The sequence below is a fragment of the Cibotium barometz genome, chromosome 23 (genome assembly GCF_041138505.1).
Source record: "Cibotium barometz isolate CiBa-2024 chromosome 23, ASM4113850v1, whole genome shotgun sequence".
NCBI classification, from domain to species: domain Eukaryota; kingdom Viridiplantae; phylum Streptophyta; class Polypodiopsida; order Cyatheales; family Cibotiaceae; genus Cibotium; species Cibotium barometz.
Genome location: NC_141068.1, coordinates 53,066,579 through 53,084,700, shown reverse-complemented (window position 1 = coordinate 53,084,700; position 18,122 = coordinate 53,066,579). Strand labels below are relative to the sequence as shown.

Below are 18,122 nucleotides of genomic sequence, written 5' to 3'. Positions count from 1 at the left end.
AAAACGTGATGTTGACCCTACTGTAATCATGGGGATTTTTCTAGAAGACCTAGTACTGATCCTCCTAAGGATATTTTATTCTATCCATTGCACCCCATTGTGCTCAACCTTTGTAGTTAGTGTCAGGTGCTACAAAACTCAAACATCCTGGACAATAGTGTCGACAAATTAGACTTGTTGGTTCTAGATGATATTCCTAAAACACCGACCAATTACGAGGTTGTAGCTCGTAGTTACCAATGGATCATAAGCCATGGGTGGTTAGAAGTATATAATACTCAGCCAACATTTAAATCTTTGTGAGTCTACACTATATCATCCATTTGGATTCTTAAAATATATCAAAATATCCACAAACATCTAGAATCCATGTTGACCATCGTACTTTACAATTTTGATTAAATACATATTGAGTATCCTAACATATCTCCAGAGGATATCATTGAGCTACAACACTTTATGAAGCTCCACAAACCCAGCCACCCACCCCTACTTCCAGGGAGGGTCAAGAATAAGCATCAAGTTCATCACTTAATCCAACTTACCTTGTATATTCAAATGTTGCAAGTAAATTACTTAATCCATACCTAAGTGCTCCACCTACTAACGAATCCCAGGCCAAATGTATATTTTCTAGACTTCTTGCTCAACCTTTAGATTTTCCTACTAACATTCTCAGCCCCGAGGAGTTTTCGGCACCCGACCCATCTCCACCACGGCCAACTAAAGAGGTTAGTCACAATCTACCCCCCAAGATACTCTTGAGCCATTTACTAATAATTCTATTCTTGAGTCTTTATCTGCTGAGTACGAGGGTTTAATCAGAGTAGGGAATCCTCTACTCAAGCCAAAGTTAATGTTCAAAGTGTTAATGCAAATAACACCTTTTGAACCTACTCGACAGATCGTGCCAGAAGTCTATTTGGATGTTACTCCAACGAAGCAGCCATATGTACCATACCCTCTCCGAGCACCAAAGCTAGAATTAGAAGAGTTATTGCCCTTGGTGCTAGAGAGGGCACATTATGGTCAAATGTGGCATGACATACAAAGCTAGCAAACCCACACTTGGCAGATCTACTTGAAATCAGAATTGTTACATTCATGATCAGTTATTGCTTCTGTAGGTGGAGAAAGGCTAATCCAGTCCATACACGAGGGGGATATACAACCATTATCACAAATGATGCCAACCACAAACTAGAAGATTTCGGTATACAACCGGCATCGAGGAAAGAGTACCTTACCATTCCAGAATATAGTCATCAATATATGTGTGCACCACCAACATAGAGAGTGGACCCTTTGTTTATGCCACTGAAAAGAAGGTGGACACCATTGGAGTTCCAAGAGGAAAAGCAAAGAGATTCACATGTGTACTACAACTTTCCTGTATTCTTGCCAGCAACATTTACAAATATAGGAGAGCAAAGGAAGTAATTGCTGATTTGGATACATGCATGGCGCCACATTTCAGACCGGACAATTGTCGCCAGTGTGTTCGATTCCTGAAATTGATCGTGGTCCTCATAGATCAACCTAAAGAAATACATGATGGATATGATGATGATCAACTACAATTCAACATGAATCAAGGACCTAGTGATAGAGGCATGATGTTATATTATCATCACCTAAGGTGTCTACCCATATATATGCATGTCACATTTGAAGATATGGTTGACACTAGGTTCTAGAGATCACACACTGCATTCAAAAGAAACCTCAAAAAGCTTTAATCACGCCATAACTTCTATTGTTCACGAGTTCGGTGACCAGGTCTTTAGACCTCGGTGATAGGTTTTAAGGACAGAACCTACATTAGGTAGGGGGGATGTTAATCCCATCTTGGATTAACAAATATGCTCCTACATTAGAGGACACTAATAAGTGTCATGCAAAGGCACTATAAAAGTTGTACATTATGAGATATTGGCCATCCAAGGCCTTAAGTAAGTTTTGGGCACCCAAGTGTGAATAAGAGCCAAATGTATATAAGGCATTTTCTCATAATGAATGGACACAATCCCCCTTTATGCTATGAGAGTTCTTGCTTTTGTCTTGAGAGAGATATTGAGAGAGAGTACTCTAGCACATGTTCCTTCTCTATACTTGTATGCTTGTATGCTTGTGTGGAGGAGTGAGAGAGAGTGCCTTTTGTGGTGGCGTGAGCAACTCTATGGTGAGTGGAGGTGGAGCTTGGAGGATTGGAGCTTCTGAAGTGAGCCTGGAGACCTCAAGGGACACGAGCTCAAAGCATTGGTAAGTGCCCCATGATAGTTGTGTTCTATTGATCTTTCCAAAGGTGAATGCATTGAGTTCCTTCTTGGAGGTGTGGTGGGCCATAACAACTATGTGTAGGAAGACGGTTGGAAGCTTGATTTACTTGACCATTGCTAGACCGGATTTATGTTATGGAGTGGGACTAGTCAATCAGTTATGCAGAGTCCTAGGAAGCCACATTTGGATGTTGTCAAAAGGATCATAAGATATGTGAAGACCACTACCCATTATGGTATATTTTATGAGCATGGAAAGGATGTGATGGTGTATGGATACACAAATGTAGATTGGGCAGGTAGTGCTTATGAGACAGGAGGTCTACAAATGGGGTATGCATTTAGAATGGGAAGTGCTATAGTGAGTTGGAGCATCAAGAAACAACCCATAATTGCTTTATCTAGCATAGAGGTAGAGTATAGAGAAGAAGCTATGGCTACATGTGAGGTGGTATATCTGAAAAACCTATTTGGTGATTTGCGACAACATCATGATACACTGTGGACACTATGAGTAGTAGATGAGAAGTATACAACTGGTTAGTAATCTAGTTTATCATGCGAGGACCAAACACATAGAGGTCCACTATCATTTCATCAGGGAGAAAGTGTTTGGATGAAAAGATAGATTTGACATATGTAAAGACTAAAGAGCAAGTTATAGATATCTTCACCAAACCACTTCCTAAAGAGAAGTTTGAGTACTTTGGGGACATACTTGGAGTACATGAGATCATAGCATGGTGAGCTTGAGGGGGAGTGTTGAGAATGCAAGCTCATTGGGAGCTGGTGGATAGCATTAGTATTTGGACACTAGCCTAGCATTGTGTGTGTGGAAAATAATGCCCGTGTCCAACTGGCCATGTGTGTACATTAGCATTAGGTTTATTTCAGTGTGAACTTATCATTATGTAGTGTGTTGTGTTTTGTGGTTAACAATGAAGAAAAGCTATGGATCTTCACTACTTGGTGTGTGTTGATGGAATGAGAGAAATGATTGCTTAGGTGTGTCTCCTATGTTCCCCTCTAGTCTCTTAGAGAGAGAGAGAGAGAGCGAGAGAGCGAGAGAAAATGATTGCTTAGGTGTGTCTCCTATGTTCCCCTCTAGTCTCTTAGAGAGAGAGAGAGAGAGAGAGAGAGAGAGAGAGAGAAAATGAAGTTCTTGCCTCTTTATATAGAGGACCCAAAACCCTAAACCTAGCTGTCCATGTCCAACCACATCATTGGATAGAATCGACACACAAGAGACATAAAATTTATTTAAAATATGGGACGACAACTGAATTGTTGAGCATAAACCAAAATTTAAAGTCATTCATAATATAACAAGACAAAATTAAATTTCATCAAAATATAGCATGGCTTCAAGCCATGCTAACATCATCTACATCACAAATGAACACCGACCAAGGTCATAGACTCCATTCTCCTTCCAACAAAAAAAGAACCATTAAGAAAGGAATTATCACACAAACTAAAATTAGCAGCATACAAGTAAGAAATTATTACACACAAACTAAAAGTTTAACCATCTTTACCTTTCTGTTCTTCACTTTGAAGCATGCCTTGCTTGTATCCTCACTCCCCATGGTCTGAATGTGGTCTCGTACATTCAAGAGGATCCAATGCTTGTTTTCACTCACAACCTCCACCACACCACTAGGAAACCTAATGCATAAATCAATGGGCAAAACAACTTCTTCATATTCTTGCAGGGGAACCCAGTTCCCACATTTCTTCATCCATGGCTCATAATAAAACCAGACATACAAACAAAATTAAATGTCTTAGAGATGCCATGCAATAGTAAATGGGTTAGATGAATAGGTTTTTACCATAACATTATGAATAGGTTCTACCATAACATTATGAATAAGTTTGTACTTTTTACAAAATTGAGATTATTTCAATAGTTAAAATGAAAGTCTTAGATATATTTTCTTATACAAGTTTTGTGTGTTTTTTCTTTCTAGGTTATGTTTCATCTTGACCAAAGAGATCCAAATAGGGTGTTATGTAATACAAAGTTGCTCCTCGATATAACCTTATATTTCAAGATCTAGATATTGAATGAGAAATGCATGACGGATCAATGGAATATGCAACAAACATGAGAATGAAGGGGTAGAACAAAATCATTCAAAGTAAGAATGCACCATAAATGAAGATCTTCTACCTTTGATTTCATGAAATGAAATCAATAAGCCAATAATGATGATAATAATGCATCTACCTGTTCTTCAAGGAACTTTACATTGATATAAGGGCCATAGAAATGATGGAATTAGAGATAGACCAATTTAAATGTATGGATTTGTTGCAAGATGGCATTGACAATAGTACTATCTCAAGGTACAAATCAATGTATACCTTTCTACATATTTATCGGCTTACAACATTTTGCTAAATTGTTGTTCTCTATTATAAGAAAAACTATTTTTGATAATTTTCTATGATAAATTTTTACTAGCTTTTTTGTGGACTTCGTTTGGAGTATTCTATTTTCTTTTCTAGCGTGCTTATAGTGGTGTTTGTAAATGCCTCTCTTAGTGGTGCTTATAGCAACGAAACATAAATCGTCTCGCTAAAATGTCAATAATAAGCACCGCTAACGCCTCATCTGGTATTATATCCTCTATCTAGGCCAAGAGAGCTCTTCCTTCACCTGTATAGCCATGGGAGCATTCTAGTGTGGCAATGGAGTGAGGACGTGACAGGCTAGTGCACCCATAAGGAAAGTTGCATTTGTGGTGCTTTACAATAAAGTACCAAAAGACACTTGTTTCGGGTAAAGACTAAGGTAAGCTCTTGACTTGGACATTTTAAAGGGTAATCTCTTGACTTGAACATTTTGAAAGACACTTATTTCGGGAAAAGACGAAGGTAAGCTCTTGACTTGACCATTTTAAAAGGGTAATTTTGTTCTTATGTCCTCCCAATAATACTAGTAATTTTTTGACATAAAAAATCTCATGATTATAAAAAAATTAATATATTTTCACAATAAATAGAGATGAGAATATATTCAATAACGATAATGTTCTAAATGCATGTAGTATGTCTTGATAATCAACTATCAATATGCACACATGCAAGTTACACACACCATAACTTCTAAGGGCATGTGTGATAAAAATAACAATTCTTTAAACATTAGACTTTTTGACTTAAGCTATAATAAATTTTTGATTTTTAAATTTAAAGCATTATGTTTTTAACAAGTTGCATGCAATAATGGAGCATGTGTTTGCATTTCACTAAAACAAATTGCATTCAATAAAGGAGCATGTGATTGCATTTTACTAAAATCAATTACAAATAAAAACCCATATATTAGGTGTGCGACGTTAGAAACAAATATTGAATAAAGTTGAATCCTAAGTACTTAGGTTATGTTATACTCATGGATCGTATAGAAAATATAATTCATTTTCTTCTAATTCTTGTGGTTAAAAACTTGAGTCCTTAACTAAATTATATACACTCATTTTTTCTCATTGAAAATAGGTATGGTAGTTAGACCATTGAAATAATTTTATGAAAGTCTTTAAAGTTTTTATGTGTATGCTACTTACTTCTTTCATTATTTAGCACACACTATACAAATAATTTTTACATTCTTTTGAAAAAAATATCATTTATTTATGATGGTTTTCTTGCTTGATAGTGACCATATACTTCAACCTTTATATTATAACTTATGTTTATGATGCTTTTCTTGCTTGAAAGTGACCACATACTTCAACCTTTATCATGTAACTATTTTAATGGATGTAAGAGCTATGATTGGTAAAGTATTAATTGTATGTGTTGAACATTGACTTGAACTATAGTTACCACAATTATGTCTTATCCTTCTTCCTTTTAACCCAGTAGAGAAAGGGATGTGGACGGCCTTTCAATGTTTTCTTGCTAAATTTTTAATGAGGGAAATATAAGTGAATATAATGACACAACACCAATGTTAGAGCAAGTGGATCTAATTTGTAATTTCTACAATCAAAAGACTTTCAAGTTGTGAAACGTGAAATATTATTACTATTTTGGGCACATTAGTCACTATACAACAACTTGGATAGGGTTTACATCAACATGACCTGGAAAGTTTATGACTAGGAATGATTAAAAGCGCAAATTCACATTTGCCTTTAGTTCGAAGAGCATCAAGGTCTATTTGAGAGAAACTTCCCAATGGAGTGGATCACAAGGGTAAACATTGGGGATGCAAGTCTATAATTTTTGCCAACATGTTCACACATTTCAAGCATTCTAAGGGACACGTGTTTATAGTATCATAAAGGTTGACAAGTATGTATAAATCATGGAGAAGGCATCAAAAATTGTGGAGGGCATGGATTTCTCGTGTGAGAGGAGGCTCTTTAACGTTTGAAAGGAGTATGAAAAGAAGTGATTTACGTACAATGATGATAGATGGAAACATATTGACATGGAAGATGGGGTAGGAACTTTACACAGATGCGTTTGCATTGTGCAAGGTACCTAAAACAGTGGAAGGATATCCGGCTACAATGGGGTTTTTGTCTCGGATCTCGGAACCTACACGGCGGTTTCACTTTGCTGTTGGCCGTTGGATCACCACACACATTCTAGAAGCGGATTATATATGTTTAGAATTGTAATTCGACACCAACCATTCCGAATGCCACGTGCTTTTTTTTTCACCCCAGAATTAATCCCAACCCTTCTAGTACGCTAGTTCCTAGATTCAATGTTCGGCACACACTTGGTGTACTCCTAGCCTCCTGGTTTTTGAGATGTATGTACTAGCATGACTTTCACTAAAGGGGAATACTTGTGGGGCAATGGTGGGGGCCACTGGGGATGCTACTAGAGTTTCTCATTCTAAAGGCCTTTGATGCTTACTCGTAGCTTGTACCTCACTAAAATTTAAATAAAAGGCAAGTGTGATGCTTGTGGACATTGCCATATTAGCATGCAAATACCCCCCACATTTAATGCTTCACACATTGGTAAGGGTTCTCCTCGAGCTACTCGTTCTAAGGGTTTTTGAGATTTACTTTCACATCACTTTGACAAGAGGATTTTGCTTATGGGAAATGGTGGGGCTATTACTAAAGCCTTTTTTCTAAGGGCTTCTGATCTTTACTCGTACCTCACTCTAAGAACATAGTGCTTCTTGTCGGTAGTCCCATATTCACTTACACATACCCAAATTCAAATGTGCGTTGTAGTAGACCTTGCATTTTTGTGTGTATATATCCACTTTGCACACATTCTCTTTGAAGTGCATATGTTTTCAAAGAAAACTTATACTCGAGAACAACAAAATCATTTCGCTCACGTTCTATAACTAGATTGAAAGTCGCTATCTTTAGGAATGCTTTGTTCATTTTCTACATATCTTGTGGGCCTTTGGTAGAACCTTTATCTTGCAATAGAAAGCACAATCAGAATAAGCCAAATGTGATATCAACAATTCCTAAGAACAACAATTTAGTAAATGGAAAATATCTTTCTAAATTACTCATTCTGAATCCAATTGAATTCAAACTAATGTTTCCATACTTGTTCATACAAGCCTATAAGGAGGAAAGTTGAGAAAACTTTCATACGCGTTTTAATCCTACAAAATATTCCATCATGCAAAGGACATAGCAATGGACCATGCAAAATTTTATATATTAGGAATAATATCTTCCTCTTGTTGGAGGAATTAATCACTTGATGTTTTTCTTTTGAGAGGTATAGAGGCACCTAGTACATAAATCCACTAGAACGTATGCATGTTTCTACAATCAATATTAGGAATGAATTGTACTTTTGTACACATCTAGAATGTTAACAATAATGTGTCAACAATGAAGATGCCTTGAGGACTGGTGCTCATTGAGACATAGGAACCCAAGTACTAAATCAGCAAGTTATGGCCTTGCAACAGATGAGTTAGACCTTCAACACTCAAGGTTGGTCAAAATTCCCTCTTAATTTTTTTTACAAATATTTTAAGATACTTTTGAAGCATTAAAATTTGTAGGATGTATTTAAGCTGCAAGACTTAGAGGAATGAAGGCACACAAGCACCTATAACATATCCCTACTGTAGTAATTCTTATAGACTCGGGAAGGGGGGGAAGGGAGGGAAGTTTGAGGGGCTTTCTTGTGATGTAAAAAACACATACTAAACACATTCATTCAAGGGCTAATTATTGAAACAACTACCCATTAAAAAATGCAATATAGATACACTCCATGTGTGAAAGTATCCCTTTTGCACTAATTTTTTTCTCTTTTCGATTCTTTTCAAATTTAAACTCTCATTATGTAAATTTTTTGGAACTCCAAAAAAAGAGAACCCCTTGATCTATCAAACACACGTGCTCTCTTACATATTTTCTAGTGAATACCTTGACTTCGTGATAGGTGTCCATGTAATATTAACTTTATTGATGATCACATTTTGTTATACCCTATGTCTTGAGATTAAATTGAAGAAATGATAATAAATAAAACTAGTAAATGGTGTATACTTGATAATAAAGTATGTATAGGTTATTCATACTTTGTGTTTTTCCCTTAAGCTAAATTTACAAAGTGGAAACTTTTTCTTTGGTAAAATGCTTGGAAATAATTTACTCTTTTCAATTATTTTTATCCCTATATATCCCTATTAAAATGTGGCACTCTCAAGAATCCACACCATAGAACATCCTTGGTTTATCTAATCTTGTCTTCCAAAAACTTTTAAAAGGAGGAATGCCAATGTCCTTTAATGTTTCACTACATTCTGCAACTATAGGCTTGGCCCCACTTCATTCTCAACCATGCCTAGTTCTACATCTTCACCCCAAGATTCCTAGAGGACTGTATCATGCACATGGTAGTGAGCCAAATCTTACTCTTAAATTTCCTATTCCTTTATTATACAATTTATGGACCATTGCCAACAAGTGCTAGTGCAGTTGGTTAGGGTGTTTGGTATCCTTGCGAAAGGGATTGCATGCTCAAACCCTACAAGTAGCATTGTGTTATGACATCTTTAAACACGATGATATGTTATCTTTGTGTGTAGTGTGTTTTGCATACATTTTTCAAAGTGCACAATTTATACTTTGAATTTCAATTAAAAATTTGATGGACCATTTAGAAAACACAAACAAACTATCTTGCAAGTTATTTGCACCCAGATACTTGAAATATTCATCAAAACATTCAAAGTCCCTAAGGCATAACAACCTGGTGCTTTGAGATGAATGTCTTGAACTCAAATTTTGGAGGCACTAGTGCCCATTGGCAAAGGAGGTCTCACACAACTTGTGTACATGTTTTACAAGTGGGCATGATGTGGTCACCATATCCATACCTCAAGGATATTTAGAAACTCTTCCAACAACTTTCCCCCTTATTCTTAACATATGGCATCAATGTGTAGGTCATCTCTTCAAATCTCAATGTTCTGGATCCAAGGTTTGCTTTTATAACTTATTTGCAAACTTTTCTCCATCACATGCCCCCCTAAAAAAGGTGGGAAAGAGACAAGAACAACTTCTTTCTCTCCTTAGTATGCTACCTACTAAGGAGAGCTACTCCATCTACAAGCGAATTCAAGAAGGAATGGGAGATTAGGGTTGTGCTATAATGGTGTGAAAGGAAGGCTAGGGACTTGCACATAGTGGAATTTGCATTTATATCTTACATGATGCTTGCACAATGGCATTTGCATTTATGTCTTACATGTGATGAGCACTATCTCCAAATTGCAGTCCATTTTTCCTTTACATGGTCTAAACTCTTTAAGAATGGTTAGAGTTATATGAGTCTTCCTTTGCGAATGGCTTATTTTCTTAGGGTTCAATTATTAAGAAAAAGATTTATCAATCTAAAGTTTTTTTAAATTTTGGGCTAAGAGTAATAATAAATGAGAGGCCAATATCATGGTATAAACCTAGATACACGAGTAAATATAATTCTTCTATGAACATGAAAGTATTAAAACCTTAGGAGAATTTTTTAAATCATTTTCTTATTTGCTGACATGTAATATGTTTTTGATGAATTTATCTTTATCACTTAATCAAAACTAGTGAATTTGGGGAATATATTTTTTTTGGCAAAAAAATTTATGTAAAATAGCACAAGTTTCTTTGGAGGACGTTGTAGAAAAACCATTAGCATAAAATAGCCCTTAGTAGAAAAACCATGGACATAAAATTAGCCCCTAGTTTTTCCTAAACGACAAGCTTTTAAAAAATTCACCTTTTCTTTCAAAATAATGAAGTGATCTCAAGAATGAGATGGAAGCCTGGGGGTTCGCTACATATAAAACCTATATATGTCACATGGATTGAAGGGGTATTGTAAAATTTGTTACCTATGAATTTCAAACACTTAAAATGACCCCTCTTTATACAAGTGTGCATGTTTTGTTTTTTTAAAATCCATTTAAGAAACCCCTTATTATTTTTGAGTGAACTCTCCTCGAGAATAGTAGAAGGGTGAGACCGTGATTGTCCTTTTTTTTTACAGAGCTCTTTGTTTACCAATACTATATATCTCATCTCCATATCACAAGATGCCCATTTTTTCAATGAGTAGTTTTCATCGCACAAATCAAAAACCACATCAAAGTATGCCATGAGAAAATTGACACATTCAATTGTGCATGATGTTTAGAATCTCTATCTTTTGTGAGGCCAACATGCTTGAACAGGCTAGTGACCAACTACCTCGTTGAAAATCTAAATTTTGCATGGCCCTCCTTAACTCATACCTTGATTTCCAAGTTTTTGCTTTGAGTTTTTATTCTACTGTTCTAGATTGTACATGGATGAAATGGCTTGAAGTGGTTGGGGTAATTAAGGAGAGGGAAAGGGAGCTAGAGAAGAGTGTGTTGAATTCTAGTTGGGGAGAGAGATGGGAAGGGAGGTAGAGAAGCACTTTAGTTGGAGAGAAGAGAAGTGTTTTTCTTTTGTTGGGTTTGTGTTTCTGTTTGAAATGAAGGTTGGAAATGTCTTTTATCCAGATTCCAGAAATGAGAAATCAATGCCTCTTGAGTAGTTACACTTTAGGTCGTATATAATGCCAAGGTATAGAGGAAAGGAGGGCGACAAATTCTATAATGCTTTGTTCAACACGCTATGCTTTCGGCTACCCGCCCATCATCCCCGCCTCTCCTTCATCTCTCTCTCACACACACACACACACACACACACACACCGACCCCAGATTGCTTCTCTCTCTCACACACACACACACACCGACCCCAGATTGCTTCTCTCTCTCTCTCTCTCTCTCTCTCTCTTTACCTCTTCCTCTTACTTGCAGCAATCATCGCCGCCTTCTACCCCACCATTCAAGCCAAATGAACTTCACACCCTCCCCCTTGCGTGTGAGCTGGTCATTAATGCCCTCCCAAGTCCCAACAAAACTCCGTCTCCATTTCATCCCTTCTCACCTCATTCTCTCTTGTAGACTTGTATCAGTATCAAACTGCGCAGCTTACATTCCTCTTATCTTCCCTTCTCTACCGTGTAAGCAAATGTCAAAACGAGAAGAGTCAATCACACGCTTCTAATTAGCAAAAAGTCGCTAAAACCCAGTACCTTTCATGTTTCTCTAGTCATGAGCGCTGCGTTTTTGCAGTAGATTATTCTTGATCTGCACGTGATCCCTCTTAAGAATATTTTTCTGCAATAGGTTATCCGCAACATAATAGTGGAGTGGTTGGGCTTGTTAAACCTTCTTTGATATTTCTGTTTGGAGGTCCAGCTACATGAATAGAGTTGATCCAAATAGCTCATTTTAATCTTCTTCTTCTCTCTCTCTCTCTCTCTCTCTCTCTCTCTCTCTCTCTGTATAAGCAAACTAGTGCTCACTTTTTATATAAAACACAGGCCAGTGCTGAGAGTTATAATGGGCTCCAAAGCGCTCAATAGTACTGGCCGAGGCAAGAGGAAGCCACACGGTTCTGGCTCGAGGCAATACCTGCGCTCCAAGGTACCAAGGCTTAGATGGACGGCTGATTTACACCAGCGTTTTCTGGACTCCATACAACATTTAGGCGGCCAAGAGAGTAAGCTATTGTCTCCGATCATTCGATTTTGCAGTCCAAAATCTTGCTCAAATAGCTTTTAATTTCCCATGATCGACAAGTAATTGGGTTGCTTCATGCACTGTTGATTCGATCAAATAGTTTGATATGGATAATTTGATTAATTTCTTGGGAGATATTGTTATAGCACCTAGAGAAGATATCCGCTGAATGAATATGCTTTAATTCCAGCTAAGTTTACATATAATTATTGACGATGAGATGATATTGGTTGCGCAGAAGCCACCCCAAAATCAGTGTTGCAACTTATGGACATGAAAGGGCTCACTATATCCCATGTCAAGAGCCATCTACAGGTAGTTAACATTTGATTACCCTGAAATAATTATGACGCAAGGGGTTTTAATCAAGAAGAGCTAGTGAATTGCATTATCTTGTACGAAGTGAATGAAATTCCTTGAGCTGTTTAATTATGAACTGGTTTGGTTTAATGACATTATGGAATCTGCGCAGATGTATAGAAGCATGAGAAACGACGAAAACGGAGTACATGAAGAAGGTATATCATCAGCTCTGCAAGCAGTTAATTTAATTAAAAGGGTCGTTAAGAAAAGGGTACTGATGTGCTCTTAATCGATGCAGCGGCCGCCGATCAAAGCCATGGCCGGAAGGTGGTTCGCAACTGGCTAGATGATTTTGAAACCGAGCATTTAGATGCAGCGAAGGCTAGGGTTAACAGTTTTCTACGATCTGCAAAGACATCATCATCAACCCGCAACTCACCATTACTCACGAAACAAGAGTTGGGCGGCCTGATTCCCAGGTAATCAACCATAATTTCTGATTTGAGCCTTAGGCGATCATTAAACCATATTATAGGTAATTTGATTGTATGTCTTATGCGCGGCAGCCGCCTAATCGCAAATTAGGCACCTTGTTAATGATCCTCACGCAGGTCTAACTACACGAGATCAGCTCTTAAAGATCCACTGCAGCTCAATGATAATGATCGGGACAACTTCCCTTGCACGCTATTAAGCAAAGGACTCGAGCGCCCGGCTCAGTTGTTAAACTGGCTACAACCCATGACTACTCATCATCGTCACGATGTATTGAGAGGCGATCAAAATCGTGAGTTGCCTCTAGTTGAGCAGCTCCTCATCCACTCACCCACGCAAGCCAATGAGAAATCCGATGATGACCAGATTAATGAAGAGATTAGTGAGAAAAGCTTATCGCTTAGCCTGTGTCATTTCACAGCTAGCTGCGCTACAACTAATAATAATGATAATATTCAGTTCTCTTGTAGCTCATATGAGACTAACTTCAACAGTCACAGTGCACAAGAAAGCGAGAACTCGACTTCTAATGAGGATGCCCTGCAAGCTCATCAAGGAGCTAGTAGTAGTAACAGCTTATCACTTGATCTCACCATCTCCATTGGAACTCTGTGATCAGGAGTGTAATATTCTCGGCTTCTCCAATATGATCATTGCATGTGAGTGTCGATTATATCAATTTTTAGAAGTATTGTAATCACCTACGTACTGTACTTCAAGGAGTGCTTGTTGATGCCAGCCACATCCATGCGAATTGTGATAATTCCTGGCTTAAGGTTTGTTGATTTTGCGTTTTATGAGAATTTTACATTGCTATCATCCCCTTCACCCTGGGAGATCATGTTCTATATGGCCTTAAATCAATGATTGGAATCACCGAAGAGCGAATAAATGATTGAATGGTCAGATCAAGAGGATAATGCAAGCCTTGCTAGATGATTATGGATCCAAGGTATTCATTGAAGGTGGTGGTGGTGGTGATAATGAGGACTTTTGGTGCACACGCGATCCCTGCTTGCATTGGATGTTTATATGCAAACGGCCCCTCGCATTTAATACCCCTACCCAATGGGTTGTTTTTTTTTTTTCTTCATACTTATAATCAATCATTCAAATGACTTTATTCCCATGTCGATTGATGGGGAACTCTTTTTGCAGTTACACATTCAAGCTCCTCCCAACGATAAAAAACTCGCCGTTACTCTAGTCCCTCTCTCACCTTCGTCAACCGTGCGGGCACGCTTCAAGTGATTTCAAATGACCTTTCATTCCTGGTAAGGATGGGTGCCATTACACTGCCATATGCTTGGCTGGGTGGCAGAGCAGGAGTTGTTTTTATGTCATAGACCATCCAAACCATATATGATTCATATGATGGCCACACCTAACTATAAGAATTGAATTTGGACCTGATCAATGCATCTCTATATTTCTATATTATATAAAGGAAGAGTTTCACAAACTTGCTACGTGGCAAGAATTTGGAGGTTCTGGAAGAGCTTTGGGTAGAATTTGAATTTGGAAGTCTCAAAAGATGTGCGAAGCACGGGTTGCCCATTAGTGAGAAGAAAGAGAGAGAGAGAAAAGATGGCAATTTCTTCTCACTACAAGGTACAAGGATATTTTTATTGACACTATGGGTCCCTTGACTAATGTTAGTAAAAGTATGGTATCCAACACATCACATAACAACACTTTTAGCGACATAGATTATGTGATGTTGTCAAAACACTTTTAGCGACCATAGGCGCATTTATAATCGCATCTACAGACACGCGTCTATATGCGCGTCTATTTTGGCATCTATATGCACATCTATAATAATAGAAACGCGCATATAGACGCGTATATAGACTCCAAAATGCATATATAGACGTAGATATAGACGCGCTTATAGACATATAAATTGACGCACTTATAGATCCACTCTGGAATTTAAAAAAAATCTAGAGAGCTGCCTTTGCAGATGTACAGCTACATTTTCTGCACGCAACTCTCTGCTTTAAGGTTTTGCTTGCTTGTACATAGACGAATTAAGATTAGCAAAGATATCAACATAAAAACTTAAATTAAAGATAGATATGCACAAAAATGTTTGTGAACACACTTGATTAAAGAAGATGAGAAATTGTATTTTATATCCAAAACTTTCTCCATACATGACCGTACCCACATAAGGTGTTGCACCTATCTACTGTTAAAGCCTTGGTTGTGAGAATTACAATACGTCTTGTGGACAGTTTTTAATGCAATCATCCACTAGGCTCTTCCTTTGCTGCTTAAAATGTATAAAGTAGTCTTTATAGTGTGCAAAAACTAGTTGGCGTGCAAGTAGTTTACCACCTCCTTCCCACGAGAGTCATCAACTATGCCGCCCACATCTGTGATATCATAATATGATATATCACCATGATGTGGTGGTGACTCTGAAGAACTATCCCCACCCCCAAAGCACTGCCCTAGGCATCCTCTATCTCCTCTACCTCCACTCTCAGTGCTAGTGCGGCGTGAGGTACAACCGCCACTATCTCCACGACTACCCTCCCTACGACGACGGCTGCCACTCTCATGAGAGCCATGATGACTGTGAGGTGACATCTCCTGAAGGTGCAGGTGTAGGAGATGTTGTAGCACTAAATGGGGCTGACGAATAAGGGGTGAATGTAAAGGCAGGTGAAGTGCCTAGCAAGGGTAAAGCTAGCAAGGGACTCTATTGGAACTGTGGGCTGATGGTAAAGGGGTGCGTGCTCCATAGGCTGCCAACTGCTCGGGGGTGGGAGTACAACCAAAGATGCCCTCTACCTCCCTAGAAAACCGTCGTTTTGAGACTCGATGAGAGCCTCAACCTGTGGGTCTGTGGGACAAGAGGATGAGGACCTAGGCCACATCTATACAAACAAAAGAAATATTAAAAAAATATTATGAAATGAAGACTTCCTGGCTCTTTAAGTCAATTGACCCCGGGAATCGTCTCATTAAGAAAGCATGTAAGCCGTTATGCAAGCCGGGAATCATCTCATTCCCGGCACTATGCATTATGCAAGCCGTTATGCAAGCCTTGCATAAAGCATTATGCATTAGGCCTTATGCATAAAGCTTATTCATAAGGCCTTAAGCATGAGGCCTTATGCATAAAGCTTATGCATGAGCATTATGCATAAAACTTATGGGTAAACCTACAAAATAAATCCCAGCACCCAAGGGTACAATAATAATAGAGGAAAGAGAAGAAAGATATGAAAGCACTTACCTCTTTTTCATGATGTTGAAAGAGAGAATTAGAGGACCTACAAAACCAACAAAAGGGTGAGCAAAAGATTAGTAATGCATACATACAAACCAAGAAAATATTAAGAAGATTAGTAATGCATACATACAAAAGATTAGTAATCAAATATTAAAAAATATAAGCGTATGCATAAGGCATAAAGCATAAAGCTTATGCATAAGGCATAAAGCTTAAGCATAAGGTCTTAAGCATAAAGCATAAAGCTTCTGCATAAGGCTTATGCAAAAAGATTAAAGCATAAGACATAAAGCTTATGCATAAAGCTTAAAGCATAAGGCTTACAGCATATGCATAAAGCTTAAATCATAAAGCATAAGGCTTCTGCATAAGGCATAAAGCGTATGCATAAGGCTTAAAGCATAAAGCATAAGGCTTATGCGTGGGCTTAAAGCATATGCATAAGGCTTATATGTGGGCTTAAAGCATATGCATAAGGCTTATCCATGGGCTTAAAGCATAAGGCTTAAAGCATATGCATAAGGTTTATGCATGGGATTAAAGCATATGCATAAGGCTTATGCATGGGCTTAAAGCATATGCATGGGCTGAAAGCATAAGGCTTAAAGCATATGCATAAGGCTTAAAGCATATGCATAAAGCTTACAGCATAAGGCTTATGCATAAAGCATAAAGCTTAAGCATAAGGCCTTAAGCATGAGGCCTTATGCATAAAGCATAACGCTTAAGCATAAGGCCTTAATCATGAGGCATTATGCATAAAGCATGCACGAGCTTTACGCATCATGCATTATGCATAAAGCTTATGGTGGGGTAAACCTACAAAGAAAAACCGGAGCACCCAAGGGTGCAACAATAATAGAGGAAAGAGATGAAAGCACTTACCTCTTTTTCGTGATGTTGAAAGAGAGGATTAGAGGACCTACAAAACCAACAAAAGGGTGAGGAAAAGATTAGTAATGCATACATACAAACCAAGAAAATATTAAGAAGATTAGTAATGCATACATACAAAAGATTAGTAATCAAATATTAAGAAAATATACTAAACAAACCAAGAGGCCTTCCTTGGTTATTTGTGATTTTTGAGCTAAAAATTTGTAAAATAGTCCAAAATTGAGCTATATAAACACTTGATTAGCTTAAGCACAAAAGAAAAATAGGGTTCAATAAGAAGAGCAGGAGCAAGAGCAAGAGCAAGATGAGCAAAAAGAACAAGAAGAAAAGGAGCAAGAAGAAGAAGAAGAGAAAGAGACTCACCACAATCTTAAGGTATGTACCAAGGTAAACTCTTACTCCACAGTGCTTTGTAAAGCAGATTTGCAGCCTAGTGATGAAGCTTGAGAGGATGAGAGAGGATTAGAAGCTTGAGAGGGTGAGAGAGGATTAGAAATAGTGCTGGATGCTTTTTGGAAGAACTGTGTTTTGTCAAACTACTGGCAAAACACTCTCGGGTTCAATTTTTGGTCTTTTTCGCCATAGTGCACGTCTATTTTTGCATCTATAAACGCATCTGTACACGCACCTAAAAATGCATCTATTTTGCAGAGTAGACGCGTTTATAGACGTGCTTGTGGATGCGTGTACAAATGCATTTATAGACATGAAACAGAATAGTTTTTAAACACACATAGAAAGATGAAAATTATTTATTCTAATTTTAAATATGCAGGATGTCTTCTTCATCAATCAGTATTCTACGCACTCCTCTCGAGTTGCTCAACTTG

At 37.8% G+C, this 18,122-nt stretch overlaps 1 protein-coding gene across 2 annotated transcripts; it reads left to right on the top strand.

The window, feature by feature from the left end:
• Positions 1-11,571: 11,571 nt before the first annotated feature.
• LOC147626088 (putative transcription factor KAN4) lies at positions 11,572-14,610 on the top strand. Of its 2 annotated transcripts, none has more exons than XM_086817901.1 (5): positions 11,572-12,330; positions 12,589-12,665; positions 12,823-12,868; positions 12,952-13,132; positions 14,307-14,610. In XM_086817901.1, the coding sequence occupies exons 1-5, from the start codon at positions 12,171-12,173 to the stop codon at positions 14,353-14,355; spliced, it is 513 nt and encodes a 170-aa protein (XP_086674027.1). In that variant the 5' UTR covers positions 11,572-12,170; the 3' UTR covers positions 14,356-14,610. The 2 variants fall into 2 exon arrangements, with proteins under 2 accessions (XP_086674027.1, XP_086674026.1); XM_086817900.1 differs by lacking the exon at positions 14,307-14,610 and adding an exon at positions 13,265-13,886 and having other exon boundaries at positions 11,576-12,330.
• Positions 14,611-18,122: the final 3,512 nt, after the last annotated feature.